The sequence below is a fragment of the Archocentrus centrarchus genome, chromosome 19 (assembly GCF_007364275.1).
Source record: "Archocentrus centrarchus isolate MPI-CPG fArcCen1 chromosome 19, fArcCen1, whole genome shotgun sequence".
NCBI classification, from domain to species: domain Eukaryota; kingdom Metazoa; phylum Chordata; class Actinopteri; order Cichliformes; family Cichlidae; genus Archocentrus; species Archocentrus centrarchus.
The window spans coordinates 25,834,348-25,851,797 of record NC_044364.1 but is presented as its reverse complement, the minus strand read 5'-3'; the positions used below and the strand labels follow the sequence as shown (position 1 = coordinate 25,851,797).

The window sequence follows — 17,450 nt, the reverse complement described above, 5'->3', positions numbered from 1 at the left end:
GCACTCTGTTAATTCGCTGCTCCCATTTTTTCCTTTCTCTTTTTCTCTGTCCCTTTTCTTTTTCTGTTCTTCTCCTTCTCCTTTATATTGCTCTTTTGCTAACCTGCCCTTTGTCCCGTCACTTCCAGCATTGTATAACCTCACAGATACTAATGCAAATAATAAAATAAATAAATAAAAGACTAACCAGTGGAGCCTATAGAAAGTCTATTGACCTACTCTTGCAAATGTGTTTGGCACAACAGTGCATTCAGACCATGCTTCTGTTTGCTAAAGGTGCCAAACAAGATGGATTAAAAATAAATGAATAAATAAAAGCACAGATGAGGTAATAAGATATATAATGACAAGCTGCTATTAACCAATAAAGTCCTGCTAATAATGTGGGTAATTGCTACACGTTTCCACATATTTCCAGATACTGATAAATCTGTAATTATGCACATAACTGGAACATATTTGAATATGTGTGAATGAGACTCCTACACATTACACAAACACATAGACATTTATTGCTGGTTTGTTGATCCCCAGCTGAATTTGTAAGTTTGTTCACTTACAAAAAAAAATGTACTGTCTCTAATTTTTATGATAGTGTCATTTTAATGGAGAGAGGCAGGCTATCAACCAAAACAGCCAGAAAAAATACATTACATAAAAGTTACAAATTGATTTGCATGTCATTGAGTGAAATAAGCATTTGATCCCAAAGCAAAAAATGGCTTAATACTTGGTGGAGAAACCCTTGTCGGAAAGCACAGTGGTAAGACATTTCTTGTAGTTGGTTACCAGATTTGCACAAATCTCAGGAGGGATTTGTGCAAACCTGTAAAGAGGCTCATTCCTCTTTACAGAAACTAAATCCTTTAGGTTTCTTGGATGCCACTTGGCAACAGATTTTCTGTAGAATTGAGGTCTGGAAACTGGCTAGGCCACTCCATGACCTCAATGTGCTTCTACTTTAGCCACTCCTTTGTTGCCTTGGCAGTATGTTTTAGGACATTCTCAGGACTCATCCATAACCCATCTTCAGTGTTCTGGCTGGGGGAAGGAGGTTCTTGTCTGAGATTTTGCAGTACACTGCCCCTTCCATCGGCCCCCCAATGCGGAGAAGTTGCAGAAAAACAACCTCAGAGCAAAATGTGTACTCCATGACTATTTCATGCATGACTGTGGGCATGGTGGCCATACTCAGCATTTCTCTTCCTCCAAACACAGCAGGATGAGTTGATGCCAAAGAACTTGATTTTGTTTTCATCTGACCACAGCACTTTCTCCCAAGCCTTCTCTGAATCATTTAGATTCTGGCAAACATAAAGACGGGCCTGTACACATATTTAATAATGACAAAATATTTTAAGTCAAGATGTGATTGAAATGGAGATTTTCAGATTTCCAGCTTCAATTTAAGGGGCTTAACAAAAGTATTTCAATAAATGATTTTAAGAATTACTCATATGTTTAAAAGTAAGAAAAAAGATCAAAACGAAATATGGTTTATTCTATAGAAATGTGGAATGAATATAAAAATCAGGCTAGATTTTCATGTCAAAGATATTTAAGTAATTGGTACAAGTTATTTTCACATTTAATGCTTTCTTATAAAAAAGGTTTCAGTGTAAAGGCATTTTCCCCACATTAACACAGTTCTTTTCAATCAGCACCAGTCTATATCAAAGGACATTATTTTTAACAAAATTAAAGAAAGAAAAAATAGAGAAAAAAAAGAAAAAAAATCATTAGCTTATAAAGAGGAAAGCATGTTGGAAGAAATGCAGAGATGTTGACAAAGGTCAGGGCAGACTGAGAATTTGCGCTCCTTGTGAAGGAGTTGTGACATAGAATGTTGGACTCCCACTGTATTTCTCCTGTTGAGGAAAAATAAAAAACACAGACACACAATATTCACAGTGCATAAAACTCATAAAACAATAACTATAATATATCTTAGGTCTCTTACAGCTTAATGTGTGAATACTAATGAAAGGCGTGTGAATAGCATTTTTAAAAATAACTGTCTCTGAGAGTAGTACAGATATTCATTACATCACTTAGATCACGTTAGGAAAGTTCATGGAGTGATCAAGAGGAAACAACCAGATTTTGTGTTGCAGCTTTCCTCTTCATTATTTTGAATGTAAATATTTGACTTTCTACACCACACCATTTATATTAAAAGCTTCAATTACTTAATATTTTACACACTTTAAAACTTAAAAATTTACTAATATATAATGCTGTATTTGTATAGATAAAGCTATTCAGTTTGTAGGTCATTAGAATCATGTCCAGCTCAAACATTAATGATATACACATTAATATATCATCAAAAAACATTTTTATATTGATGTTGTTGAACTAATGTTTAAGAGGGATTATGACATTTACTTAAATAACAAGACCCACCACCAATGGGAATATTCTCCCATGACTAATGAAAACATAAAATAAATGTAGAAGTCCAAATAACATTACAGCCCCATTTCATAATAGAAGCCCCTTCAGCAGACATCTTATTACCGTCTGCTGAAGGGGCTTCTATTATGAAATGGGGCCCCTTTGGCAGACATCTTATTACCATCTGCAAAACAATTTTGCCCTAATTCAGAGACCTTGCTCTAAACTTTTATCCAAATACTTTTAGTCAACCCTGGGTTAGTAAAGATATAATACATATTCCAGCAAAGATGTGTTTTCAATATTAACAATACTCATTAAATCAAAACCATTTTAAGCATGCTGTAAGAAATTGATATTCTGTGATATTTAACCTTTCTACAAATACTTTTCGGTAACCAAATTCTAGAACAGACAAAAAATTTCCATGGTAAACAAATTAGAGAAAGTCCATACTGCTTGTGCAAGGGTGTATACTCCATAATGCACTTGGAAACTCCCCAGTTTCTAACTATCTCTCTACAGTGACCTAGGTCAATTGCTAGATATAGGGAATCTGCACTTTCTCAATTTCAGGCAGTAATGGTCAAGTAGGGATAGCCAATCACACGGAACAATATGATCACAATCAAGCATGAGAAAGAAGCTGCATATCATTAGCATATACTATCATAGCATTAGCAGCCTGAAATTATTTAGGCTATTTACTCTCCAGATAAATACACCCAATATCAATACCGTGTTGCATATATTTGAAGAGAAAAGAATATGCCAAATATGACAAATTTCATGGCTCAACTCCTTGTGGTTTTTTTTGGAGTCTTTAGACCCGAAAGGACAAATGCTCAGATGGACGGGCAGACAGAAGGACATTGGAATGTTACACATCTTTGAAGAGTAAACAACACGTCAAATTTCATAAGAAATCATCTGTCAAATAAACCAAAATATGTTTTAGATGTTAGATTCTTCAAAGTAGGCACCTTTTGCTTTAGATTATAGCTTTGCACACTCTTATTGCTAGATTTGTGTTTCATTAGTGCCTTTATTTCATTAGCTTAATTGTGTCTTTCATACTCCTCCGTGAATCGCCACCTTATCGTGGTGTCCCAGTGATCCCAGGAGCTATGTTCCCCAGGGGCTTGTCCCCCTGGTAGAGTCTCCCATGGTAAACTGGTCCTGGGTGAGGGTCCAGACAAAGAGCGGTTCAGAAGACCCCTATGTCTGCAACAACGAGGGAACAGTTTACCCTGCCTGGGATAGGGTTACCGGGGCCCCACCCTGGAGCCAGGCCTGGCCAATGTGGTTTTCGGCCTGGTCGTGGAACGCCAGCTCTTTATCCTCTCAAGGATAGGGAGTTTTCCCAACAGTCTACATGTGCTTTGTGGACTTGGAGAAGGCATTCAACCGTGTCCCTCGGGGTATCCTGTGGGAGGTCCTGCGGGAGTATGAGGTGTCTAGCCTGTTGTTGCAGGCCATTCAGTCTCTGTACAACCGCAGTGAGAGCTTGGTCCGTATAGCCAGCAATAAGCTGGATTCGTTTCCTGTGGCGGATGGACTCCATCAGGGCTGCCCTTTGTCACCAGTTCTGTTAATAATTTTTATGGACAGAATTTCTAGGCATAGCCAGGTGGCCCAAGGCTTCTTCTTTGGTGGCCTCAGAGTCTCATCTCTGCTCTTTGCAGATGATGCGGTCCTGTTGGCTTCATCAGGGGGTGGCCTCTAGCTCGCAGTGGAACAGTTTGCAGCCGAGTGTGAAGCGACTGGCACGAGAATCAGCACCTCTAAGTCTGAGGTCATGGTCCTCAGCCAGAAAAGGGTGGAGTGCCCTCTCCGGCTCAGGAACGAGTTCCTGCCCCAAGTGGAAGAGTTCAAGTATCTCGGGTCTTGTTCACAAGTGAGGGGAGAAGGGAGAGGGAGATCAACAGACAGATCTGGGCTGCTTCTGCAGTGATGCGGATGCTGCACCGCCTGTCGTGGTGAAGAGGGAGCTTAGTGTAAAAGCGAAACTGTCGATTTACCTGTCGATTTACCGGTCGATCTACGTTCCTACCCTCACCTATGGTCATGAGCTTTGAGTAGTGACCAAAGGAATAAGATCGCACATACAAGCGGCAGAAATGAGTTTCCTTCGAAGGGTGGCTGGCCTCTCCCTTAGAGATAAGGTGAGGAGTGTGGCCATCCGGGAGGGGCTCATAGTAGAGCCGCTGCTCCTCCACATCGAAAGGAGCCAGTTGAGGTTGCCTGGGCATCTGATTAGAATGCCTCCTGGCCGCCTCTTGGGTGAGGTGTTCTAGGCATTTCCCACCGAGAGGAGGGCCCCGTGGTAGACCCAGGACACGCTGGGGAGATTATATCTCTCGGCTGGCCTGGGAATGCCTAGGAGTCCTTCCGGATGAGCTGGAGGAGGTGGCTGGGGAGAGGGAAACCTGGGCTTCTCTGCTTGGGCTCCTGCCCCCGCGACCCGGCTCCGGATAAACAGAAGTGAATGGATGGATGGATGGTGTTTCTCATATAAATGACATATATTTGACTAGACATGACTAGTTGAGCTGTGTTATTTATCTGCATACTGTATCTTTGATTTCTTTACTAATTCAAAAATATTGTAATTGTTACAGCTTCACAAGGTCCCTACTAAACTTCATGGAGTTTTTTGGGAGTGTTTAAACTGACTGGAAGGTAGCCCATGACATGAGGTAATCACCTGAAATGGTTTTCTAATGGTCTTGAAGGAGTTCCCAGAGGTGCTGAGCACTTGTTGGCTGCTTTGCCTTCACTCTGTGGTCCAGCTCATCCCAAACCATCTCAATGGGGGTTTAGATCAGATGATTGTTGAGGCCAGGTCATCTGACGCAACACTCCATCACCCTCTTTCTCGGTCAAATAGCCCCGTGTAGCCTGGAGGTGTGTTTGGGGCACCCCCATGCTATCACGCTTCCTCCTCCATACTTCATGGTAGGAACTACACATGTAGGAACCATCCGTGCACCTTTTCTGCCTCTTACAAAGATAGGTGTTTGGAACCAAAAATTTTCAAATTTGGACTCATCAGACCAAACGACAGATTTCCACTAGTCTAATGTCCATTCCTTGTGTTCCTTGGCCCAAGCCATTCTCTTGCTCTTGTTGTTCTTACTCAGAAGTAGCTTCTTTGCAGCAATTTGACCATAAAGTTCAGATTCATACAGTCTTCTTTGAAAAGTTCATGTAAAATGTGTGTGCTACTTCTGTGACGCTTTTAGGTGGGCTCTTATCTGGGGTGATGTTAACTTGTGGTTTCTGAGGCTGGTAACTCTGGTGAACTTATCCTGTCATTGAAATTTTTCAGATTGACTGACCTTTATTTCTTAAAGTAATCATGGACTGTTGTTTTTCTTTACTTAATTTAGTAGTTTTTGCCATAATATGGATTAGAACATTAGAACTCAAATAGGGCTATTCACTGCATACCAACTCTACCTCTTCACAACACAACTGAGGGTCTCAAACACATTAAGGGCAAGAAATTCAAGAAATTAAATTGTGACAAGGCACAGCTGTTAACTAAAAGCCATTTCAGGTGACTACCTCATAAAGCTGACTGAGAAAATGCCAAGATGTGCAAAGCTGTCATCTAAACAAGAGGTGCCTACTTTGAAGAATCTGAAATATAAAACAAATTCTGGTTTAACACTTTTTTATTTACTAAATAATTCCATATGTATTTCTTCATAGTTTGGATAACTTTACTATTAATCTACAATGCAGACAATGTTTACATAATGGAAAACCACTGAATTAGAAGGTGTGTCCAAACTTTTAACTGGTACTGTATATACTGCTCAAAAATAATTAAAAGAACCCTTTTTTATTCAGAGTATAGCATCAACTCAATCTTCTGGGATATTGATCTTGTCAGCGGGGGTTGTTAATCAGTGCTTTTGTGTTAATGAAATTAACAACAGGTGCACAACCCCCAAAACAAGAATGGTTTTATAGGTGGAGGCTAATGACATTTTTTCCCTCTACATTTGCATTGGGCTAGGGTCAATATCACTACTGGTAGCATGATCCCTGGACCCTACAGAGGTTGAAAAGGCAGTCCAACTCCTCCAAGATGGGACATCAATACCTGGTTATTGTAAGCCCCTACACTGGTGCAGTGGGTCCTGGGTAGTGATGGTGTGATGAGGTGTCACGAATGTGTTGCATCTGTCCAGCCAAGAGCTTCACCATTTTTCAGAATAATGAGGCAGTCCCGTGATTTCAGAAAATAAGGCCTCATTTGGCTTTCATCTTGTGATATTATGAAAAATGTTGCAAGCCTCGACACGGGCTTCATTTGGAAACACCCCCTTTTCTCAACACAGGCCACGGAGCTTTAGTATCAAGAAAATGGGGCCTTGTTAGGCTTTTATCATGTGATATTCTGAAAAACAATGCAGGCCTCGACATAGGCTTCATTTGGAAATGCCCCCTTTTCTCGACAGAAGCCTCGCGGCTTTAGCATCAAATGTAACATCACTAGCCCTGGGTTCCTCCTAGAACACGACAATGCCCGGCTTCATGTGGCGAGAGTACAGTAAGTTCCTGGAGGATGAAGGATTTGATACCATTGACTGGCCGCTATACTTGCCTGGCCTAAATCCAATAGAACACGTCTGGGACGTTATGATTTGGTCCATCACACATCACCAGGTTGCACCTCAGATGGTTCAGGAGCTCAGTGATGCCCTTGGCCAGATTTGGGAGGAGAGCTCCCCCAGGACATGATTCAACATTGTCTGTCACGCGTACCCCATGGGGCGCCATACAAGTTACTAAGTACCATTTTGAGTTGCTTTTTTTTTTTTCCACTTTGATTTTCAGGGTGTCTTTGAATTCAATACTCCGTAGATCATTTTTATTTCCATCAAATGATGTGGAATCCTTTTGTTCCTAACACATTACTCAGTCCATATCAGTTTTGATATCCAGCATTAATTTTTTCCCATTGAGATCTGATGTGTTTTTAAAGTGTTCCTTTAATTTTTTTTTGAGCAGTGTATAAATAAATCAACCACGGTACAGCTGTTTTTTAGGGAGAAACTATCCATAGAGATCCAAACAGTTTTGTACCAAGATATAAACATGCTTTTTAATACTGTAAAGTTGGGAATGTTAACTCAATGACAAAATACTGTCAAATGATCGAGCTTGTAAACGTCAACTGGCGGCCCGCCGGCCACATGCCAGAGCTTTTCATCTGGTATACTGAATATTATTGAAATCATGACTAGGCTTCTGAGGAGGAAAAAAATATTTGAGCCTATCCCAGCTGTCAAGAGGCCGGCAAGAGACAGGGTACATCTTGTACAGACTGCCTCTCACAGGGCTAACACAGAGAAACAGACAATCATTCACACTCACATCTATGGGCAATTTAGAATCACCAATTAACCTAATGCCAGTAACTGCATGTCTTTGGACTGTGGGAGGAAACTGGACATCAGTTAGGATTTTATGTGAGTCAAAGCCTCAAGAAGATACATCAAGATTACAAACACTGGATTTAGCAGTTGAATTACAGGGTTCTAGCCTGGCGCTGTGCCATGCTCAGGTCGTCTTGCGCCGGGCTGAGAATTTAACCAGTTTGCTATCTATCGGGAGTGTTCTATCACTGCAATTAGCACACTCTATGCACGCCAACCCGTCACTGATACCAGACTTTTTTTTTTTTTTTTTCCTGTCTAGATCACTGCACTATAGTATTATTTCACCATAATTTTCAATTTACCATCTGCCAGTTTCGTTCACAATGTGCACATGTGATCTCGCGATGGGCCTGTTAAGGCTCGATTTTGGGGGCAAAATAGTAACTACCGTGAAACCGAGGGGGAAGTAGAGCTCAAAAGGGAGCTCAAAGGACAATTTTGGGCTTCATAAAACATAAAATTCCAGAAGCTTGTCTTGTTTCTTGTCTTAATAGACTCGCACACACTGATGTGTTGCTTAAAAAATGTTTATTAAAAATAGCTGCAGGTAAATGTGCATCTTATTTTCAGAGCATCCTAATGCAGACTAGAGGGGTCCACACTCCCTAGCATCATCAATTCACATGATCCAATCAGATTCAGGTGCCTTCAATGACCCATAGGACCAACTATTATCACAGAATATTACATACATAACATTATCCAATTGTTTAACTCACTGAACTAGCAAGCTGGCACGGCATTTAGCATTTAGCATAAGCGAGCAAGCTAATTAACCACACCCCCACACCCACACACAAAACACACGTGCTGGGTGATTTTTTTTTTTTTCTGGCTAGAACCCTGAACTAAAAAGAAGCAAGTGCTTGTCTGATTTTAGAATATAGTTCAGGATGAGCTTTAAGTCTTCCAATTTGAATTAAATGGGTGATTTTAGCAATAACTCAGAGGTTTTGGATATTATCAATTTCATATTTGTTTTGTCTAATCTACACACCAGGGGGAATCAATCTACATTTAAAAAATGGTGAGTTTTCACCAGAGGGCGTTGCCATGACACCACAGTGAATTTCGATCATTCGCCAGGAAATTTTGATTGCCTCTCATTCAAACCTACATTATCCAATCTCGATCAAACTTCTTTAGTAGGATGATGGTCCGCCCCTGAAACCATACATATGATAATATTTACTGACAGTCGCAGAGCCACCTAGTGGGTACAGGAAATGTCATGTTTTACACTTTGAGGTACAGCTCCAAGGTGGTTGAGCAGAACCATCTAAAATTTCCCCTGGAAAGCCGTAAGGAGTTGGCCTTACATTGTTTTCAAAACTGCGAGTTTTTGCCAAAGGGCGTGACAAAGTTCGATGTTTTGCCATGAAGACAAAAATGGCAGTAACTCAAAGCCACGCTGCTCAATCTGTGTCAATCTTCAGTGGTTTGATAAGCCTCCTGCCCTGAACACATTGATATGCATAAAGTCCCTAAAAGTTAGAGCGCCACCTAATGGGACCTGGAAATATCATGAAATACCATGTTTTTGCATAGCCCCGGAGCTACATTTTATCTACATATCTGAAATCATGCAAGCTCATGTAACATCCTAAGACGTGCAAAAAAGTCTCTTGGACCCATACCTGAAACCCTACAGGAAGTCAGCCATCTTCAAATTAAGGTGTCAATTTTTGCCATTTTCAGGCCTGCTATTTGAATGATATCCTTCTTGGGCATTTGACCCAGTGAGACCAAAATGGCTCCAAATCATCTAGACAAGTAGCCCATCAAAAGTTACTCATTCAATGGCCTTGTCACACCCGGCTGTTGAATTTGGCCTTCGTTTTTCTCCCTTGCCACAAAATTGTTTGTGTACTCGTTTGCACATGCTTTGCCCGATCAGCCTAAAAATGTAATCACTCATGTACAAACTCAGGCTGAACCCATAACTATGGATTCAAGGCTATAGGCACAATAGCGCCCCCTACAGAAGCAAATGAAAATTTGTATGACAGTCCACAGAATTCGTTTCTCTGAATTTAGTTTCTCTGAAATGCATGAAAATTTGTTTCAACATTCCTGACATCATCCTGATCAAAAAAGTCAACGAGAAACATGCTCTATTTTGCACGCCACAGCCGTGACCACACCCCAAATACTGCATTGAGTTTATGTGGAGAGCAAAAGATATAGGTTCACGTAAATGAATGAAATTGGTTACAGGCATTCTATACACCATCACGATAAAAAAAAAACCCAGAGAGCGGCATGGCTCAAGCGTGCCCACGGGTCGACGTGCACCGGGTGCGACGGCCCGATCATCAATGCTTGTGGCTTTAATGTAGATTGTATTCGGTCCCCAATGCACCAGTACACCTAAACCCCACCTGTCAAATCCCACTTTAACTCCTGGATGTGCATCCCCAAAATGACTTAAAGGTCATATTCTTCCAATATTGAACAATTTGAATTGAACAAATTATTTTTGTTAGATTTTATGAAGTAACTTATAAATTTGTTGGGTATAAAGGACGAACACAATGCACCATAAAGCGAGTCTCATACCTTCATCACCTCAGGCTGAAACAGACCCATTTGCACCTCCTCCCAGCAGAGCTGTCTTTGAGCAGTTTGAGCCTGTCAGACTCTCCTCACTAAAGGAGGTGGCTCATCATATGAGACCTGTAAATTCTCCCAGAGACTGTGTTCCCTCTCACCATTTTAAAGATGCTTTTTGATTTGTGGGACCAACTATTCTTGCTCTGATTAACAGTTCTGCCTTTAAAAATGCTGTTGTAAACCCTCTAATTAAAAAGAAGAACCAAGACCCAAGATTCTTGAAAAAGTTCTTTTTAAGCGACTTCAGGGATTTTTAAACTTACACGGTATGTGGGAAATGTTTCAGTCAGGTTTTAGATCGTGTCACAGCACAGAGATGGCTCTTTTAAGAGTTTTTAATGATCTGCTTTTAACTGTTGATTCTGGTAGCCCCGCAGTTTTAGTGCTTCTAGACCTGTCAGCTGCCTTTGACACTGTAGACCATGAGATCCTTCTATCTCATCTAGAACATTAAGTCGGAATCAAAGGCACAGTTCAGACTTGGTTCAGATCTTATCTTACTAATAGAAGTTTCTCTGTTCATTTAGGAGACTGTTTTTCTACAGCAGCAAATCTTTCTTGTGGAGTGCCTCAAGGATCCATTCTGGGCCCAATTCTTTTCTCATTATATATGTTGCCTCTAGGGTCTATTCTTTTAGGAAACAAAATATTCCTTTCCACTGTTTCGCTGATGCCATCCAGGTGTATATGCCTATTAAACTGAACAGCAGCAATCCATAGCAGCCTCTGCTGAAGTATCTCAGTGACATTAAGTCCTGGATGAGAAACAGTTTCCTAAATTCTAATGAAAGCAAGACCGAGGTTATATGTTTTGGTAAATTTGACCCCTCAAGCAATACCTCTGGCACTCCAAGTCATTTGGCTCCTCACTGTCATGCTGCTGTGAAAAATATGGGTGTTATTGTTGATAACTGTTTTAAAATGAATAGGCTGTTACTAAAAGTAGTTTTTATCAACTCAGAGTCATTGCTAAGGTAAAACCTTATCTCCCGCAACAAGACCTGGAAAAAATGTTTCATGCTTTTATCACTTCCCATCTGGACTACTGTAATTCCCTGTACTTTGGCATAGATCAGTCATCTGTGCGGTAGTCCAGAATGCAGCAGGTCATCTTTCAACTGGTATAAAAAAAAGCATGAACACATTACCCTGGTCCTGTCATCCCTTCACTGGCTCCCTGTCCATTTAAGAATAGATTTTAAGATTTTATTGCTTACTTTTAAAGCTTTAAATGAACTGGAACCTTTGTATCTGTTTGAGCTGCTTCACTGCCGAAGTGTAGTTCTTGGGGCTATATACTTTAATATGCAGCACATTGGTCAACGTTATTATTTTAAATGTGCTATATAAATAAACTTGACTTGACGAAATATTTTCTTCTCATTCCTGTGCTCCAGCAGTACTGACAATACATTTTGTTTTTTTTGCATTCAGGGTCTTATCTGCTATGTGTGCATTCAAAGTCAAGAGACTCAAACTTTTAGTGTAGTTTCCTGATTTTTCACAATATTTCATATAGTTTCATAATGACTTAATGTGTGCTCTGTGTCAACAGCTGCTGGAGGCGAGGGTGAGTGTCCTGGCAGTGGAGGAGGTTGCCTTCTGGGACGGTGTCACCACTGACCTCATGTTGGATGAGGAGGATGGCATCTCAGAGGGCGTAAAGGGCTGGATTAAGACCCCCCAAGCTTCTGCAGCCAGGAGCTCAGTGACCTCTGCACCAAACTGCAAGACTGACTAGAAGCTCACCCTAAATACAACACCGTGCACCATAAGTGTTTGTATGCTGGACCATGCTCTGAGAGAAAGCCACCACCACATGGCCCAGAAGTAGCAAAGCATTATATGTCATAATATTTTTGTTTTCTTTATATATGGATTATATATATATATATATATATATATATATATATATATATATATATATAACTTGTGCCTCACAATTTGTTTCTCTTAATTGAATTCCTTTTAGTTGAAGTTATTAGCATGGCATGAATACAACATAACATACAAGGTATATCACAGAAATAATAATTAAAAATAATTTTTATTACTGGGTTATTATTTATTAGGGAGGGGCTTACCCAGGCCTGTCTTTATAAAGGCCAATGAGGGACAGATCTACCAGCCAATCACATGTGAGTGCTGAATTGTGATGGCATTTTTTTCATCCAATGACAGAGAAGCCACGTGGGTCTGTTGCCGCTGCTTCAGCTTGCAGCCTGCTATTCATATGTAAAGTAGTCGTTAACGCCTGCCGGCTCCCCCGTACCTTTACCCCCCGCTGCTTCTGGTGGTACGTAAACGACCATATCCGTCTCAGGCGAACGAAAATGCACATCCCCTTATGCTAATGAAAGCTGCCGTTTACTAGCGGCGCCCGCGTCAGTATATTGGGACAAATATGCTTCTTTTCGTGCAGTGGTCTTAAATCAAAATCTTCATTAAGACCACCCGGAGATAGAGTGTTAAGTGTATAAATCCAATATGCTTCTCTCTTTAATAATAGAGAACTGACATCACCTCGCCGTAGTGGTGGTTTTATGAGTTCGATGCCACACTAGTGCAAAGACAAGACGTTAAGTGAAGTTTGTGTGAAATGTCTTGCAACAGAACTCTTACGGGCCTTACGAGCCATACGAGCCATACGGGATTTAAGCAAATAAATAATGTTGGTGGTTTGACATGAAATAACTCCTTTTATTTATTTCCGTATCTTCTTTCATATACCCTCACGTGTCCCTTCCCCTTATTTGGACTTCGAACATGATCATGTGACAATTTTGAATGGTAGGCAGGGTATATATATACATGTGTTCTGCATTTTGTCATTAAGTCTGAAGAAGGGCATGGATGCCCAAAATGTTACTATGGTTTGAAGGTACTATCGCAATATATTATTTCCCAGGAGTGTTCCGGTGTGCGGACTGTCTTTTTCTCCTGCTACCGTCCTTGTTCCTGCACCCCTGCACAACTGCTGGATGTGCGTGTTTGGCTTGTAAACTATGACAGTGAAACAGAAAGGCCCCAGATAATGATCTCCTAGTCATAATGTGTCTATAACTCGAATTCCAGCTCATGGAGAATTCAATTGTTTCAGTTGTAACTGTAGAGAATCATCTGTAGCTCATTATTTTGATATGTTCCGGTGTTCCTAGTCACTTTCACCCAGTGCTCAGGACTTGACAAGACGAAGTGAAGTGCAGGTAAGAATTTCCGTGGGATCAGGAGTGACCAGATCAACCTTGAACCCCTCAGCAAGCGATATCTTCAACAGTTCCTCGACAAAGCCCTGCATGTCTGTGATTTCACAGGGACTACACTGCATGTTCACGATGTCATCTGACCATGTGGCCTCAGGGCTAGATACAGTTAGTCCCCTATAGTTCTGCTTATCATACTGTTCCTGCGGGAGTTCATCGGGCCTCGGTACCCATTCCAGTTTCAGCCTGTTCTGTCTTGGGTGACATGGATTTGGGCTGGTGAGACCCTGGGTTGTCTTGTAGGAGAAACGCTCACAGAGCAACGCTAGGAATGCCCTCCAGGTACAAAAGAGGTCGACTGTGAAAGCTCGTACAGAGCATGTGCGGAGTTCATAGTTTTCAGGCCCATGGCGCAAGTTAAAATGGAGAACACGGACCTGCAATAAGAGGGAAGAAAATACTGACTGCATATTCCCCAGAGTGTACACAAACAAAGAACTGGTTCTTCCATGACTGAATGTGCAAACGTGCACAAACACAACAGCTGCAAAAATTATATTACAAAGTATATACACTAAACACTAGCTGTGTAGAATTATAGAATAGAAATTTATTGTCATTATACATACAACGAAATTAATCATTATACAACAATTTATATAATGACATTCTGTCATAATATAATGAAATTGGGTTTGGAACAACCATCCAGAGAAGAACAGACAAGACTAACATAGGGGAGATGGGTGTCTGCAGCCGCTGCCGTTTTTCACTGGCGCCGCCGGTACAATCAGTCCCAAGAAAAAGGAAACAAACACACATCATGGGGTAGTTAGGTTAAAAAAAAAAACACCTTAGCAAAGCATATTTGCACATTTAAAGCCGGGATAGCAATATGGTGGGTAAGGGAGGGGCAGGAGGGGATGCAGACGGAGACGAGAGGGTGCGGGCATTGTGGAGCCAGATGCCAGCTCCTAGCCAAAACAGTTCGCTGATAGTGATGGAAGTTCGTCAGCAGCCATGGTACACCAGATCCAGCTTCACAAATCACAGAGGGGGCTGAGGGGAAGCAACATGGATCTGGCAAACTGGGATTGCGAAAGGGATTAGATCTGGAGATAAAGTCTGGTTCCTGCACGGCGATGACAGTAACTAAATGAATTTGGATTATTGGATTTACTGAATGGTTCCCCAGTGAAACTGAAGGCTGCTGGATAATAACAAGCAGCCTGTTCCAAAACATCTGCATTATCAGGAATTTGGCTCCCTAGCCAGCTTTGAGGCTGGTAATCATATATCTCTGAGACAATGTGTGACAGATGTTCTTCCCCACAGCCCTCTCTGTGATTTGTGTGAGCTGGTTTGGCGTACCACGGCTGCTGATGAACTTCCATCACTATCAGCGAACTGTTTTGGCTAGGAGCTGGCATCTGGCCCCACAATGCCCTGACCCGCTCGTCTCCGTCTGCACCCCCCACCCTCCCTACATTACCATATTGCTATCCCGGCTTTAAATTTGCAAATATGCTTTGCTTAAGGTGGTTTTTTTTGGACCCTGGTACCAGATTAATTAATTTATTTTTAACCTAACTACCCTGTGTGTGTTTGTTTCCTTTCTTCCAGGGATTGATTGTACCGGCGGCACCCGTAGTGGCAGTGGCTGTAGACACCCATCTCCCCTATGTTATGTTCTCCTCTCCGTGGTTGTTCTGAACGGAATTTCGTTGTATGTATGATTAATTTCGTTGCATGTCTAATGACAAATTCTATTCTATTCTATTCAGCATATTCAGCATATTCTGATTTGTTTAAGACGTTTTTTTTACTAACTAATTCCATATGTATTTCTTTTTTTTAGATTTTTTTTGGTCGTTTTCAGCTTTATTCAATAGTGGAGATAGACAGGAAAGCGGGGAGGAGAAATGGGGGAAGACACGGAAAATGGCGACAGACTTGAACTTGCACCTGCTACACAGCCAAGCGGCATACATGTGCACATGCTCACACCCTGAGCTGTCCTGGCGACCCATATGTATTTCTTCATAGTTTGGATGACTTTAGTATTAATCTAGAATGAAGACAATTTTTAAACAATGAAAAACCACTGAATGAGAAGGTGTGTCCAAACTTGTGACTTGCAATTTCCTATATAGAGTACCATTACACAGATCTGTCATTAGGTTTATTTATATTTAAAAAAAAAAACAAAAAAAAAGAAGACAACTCTGCAGGCTATATTGAATGGATAATCATTTCACCCAAGAATCTCAGACACTGTGCTTTACTAACAGTTTGCACTTACAAAGACACTGTTTGGCTTGTAGGTAGTTGTCAAGACTAACCTAAAAAAATATTATGACCAGATGACCAGTTGAGTTAACTGTTAATAATGCTGATAACACTATACATCACACACATACCTTGGAGTCAACTTTAACTATCAAAATGGCTCCTAACGGCCCACCTCTGAGGCCAAGGGGCACTGATGTCTCATAGCGACGAATCTCCTCCAGCAGAGGACGTATCTGGAAGAAATCTGCCTCTCTCCTGAGCAGTGTAAGTTCAGAAAAGCAATCTGGCAGATCCAAGAAGCCGGAACGGAGGTAATTCAGAATGTACCGAAACACTTTACCATCGCGGTCTATGAAAATGTTGCCGCAGTTGTCCCTGAGTGTGGGAATTTGTCCGGTGAACATTGCACCTAGCATTGAGTCACGGCAGCGAGTTAAAGTATCTAATGTTGTTGTATAGATTTCTCCACCAACGTTCAATGAAATGGGGTCCTTAAGAGAATTCCTCTTGCTGCTGTCATCTGAAGAGTTGAGGTCCAGCATCATGGAAGCAAAGTTCTGATTTTTATACCTGTGAAGCCTTCTCCAGTATAGCTTTTATGAGGACAAGAATCCTGGTGTGTTCCAGAATGCTGAGGACTGTGGAAAATTCAAGCGTTTGGTTTGTTTCCCACAAATACTTCTTTCCTTTGACAATCAATCAGCAAGCCACAGTAATCGCCAGGAGTTTGGAGTGATGCAAGAAAATCTGTCAAATCTGATTCAGAAACTTAAGATTTATAAAACTGTTGTTTCAAAACATCAAAAAGCCTGCTGTTCTTTCTATTCTCACTGTTGCTTCAAAGAACATGACAATGAATACTTATTGATGCATCTCTTATAAGATCTTGAAAGGCGTCAACCAGCAGCAGGCCAACAGAGTAACTAGAGTAGCATGCAAATAACTGGACTCTTCTGGCTCCATCTCTATGAAGCCTGCTTTTATTCTCAGCTCTCACCCACTATCTCTCACTCTCACACATATTCTCTCACACACACTGGAGCTGTCTGAGCAAGACACAGGGGACTGGGCGACTTGTCAGCAATGCCCCCTTAAAGTGACAGCCAGAACACTGAAAGGTGCTTTTTATTCCTTGTGAACAAATGAATGTCCTATACATTTTTCTTCTCAAATACTGCCTGGAATGCTAATGTTAAGATAAGAAAAGAGAATCAAACAGAAAAAGCTTGATTTCCCAATTCCACAGACCTTAGGAGAATGTTAATGCTCTATCAACTTCAGCTTATAATCGCAACCTGAGTGGCGTTCAGAATTAGCCAACAAAAAAACCCCGAAAACATTTCTGATATATACAAAAAGTGACTGATGCTGAAAATGTCTCCTCTGGCTTGGCAGTTTGTATGAAATTCTATTGTATTAAAAGCTACACTAACACAGACTTTTGACTACCGTGTTTTCCGGACTATAAGTCGCACTTTTTTTCATAGTT

At 41.1% G+C, this 17,450-nt stretch overlaps 2 protein-coding genes across 2 annotated transcripts in view; both read right to left on the bottom strand.

Annotated features, from left to right (window-relative positions):
• Positions 1-407: 407 nt before the first annotated feature.
• galk1 (galactokinase 1) overlaps positions 408-17,450 on the bottom strand; it is a 30,807-nt gene continuing 13,764 nt past the window's right edge. Inside the window, exon 8 of the mRNA XM_030755764.1 lies at positions 408-1,868. Coding sequence (XP_030611624.1) covers positions 1,794-1,868 — 75 coding nt within the window. The 3' untranslated portion in view covers positions 408-1,793. The remainder of the gene's footprint in view (positions 1,869-17,450) is intronic.
• LOC115798796 (BTB/POZ domain-containing protein KCTD21-like) lies at positions 13,216-16,503 on the bottom strand. The gene is made up of 2 exons (XM_030755765.1): positions 16,090-16,503; positions 13,216-14,106 (listed from the first exon to the last, which is right to left on the bottom strand). The coding sequence occupies exons 1-2, from the start codon at positions 16,501-16,503 to the stop codon at positions 13,642-13,644; spliced, it is 879 nt and encodes a 292-aa protein (XP_030611625.1). The 3' UTR covers positions 13,216-13,641.

Coding starts and splice junctions, on each gene's coding strand:
- LOC115798796 (XM_030755765.1), bottom strand. CDS start 16,503: ATGCTGGACCTCAACTCTTCAGATGACAGCAGCAAGAGGAATTCTCTT. Junction 14,107..16,089: donor TAGTTAAAGTTGACTCCAAG/GTATGTGTGTGA, acceptor CTCTTATTGCAG/GTCCGTGTTCTCCATTTTAA.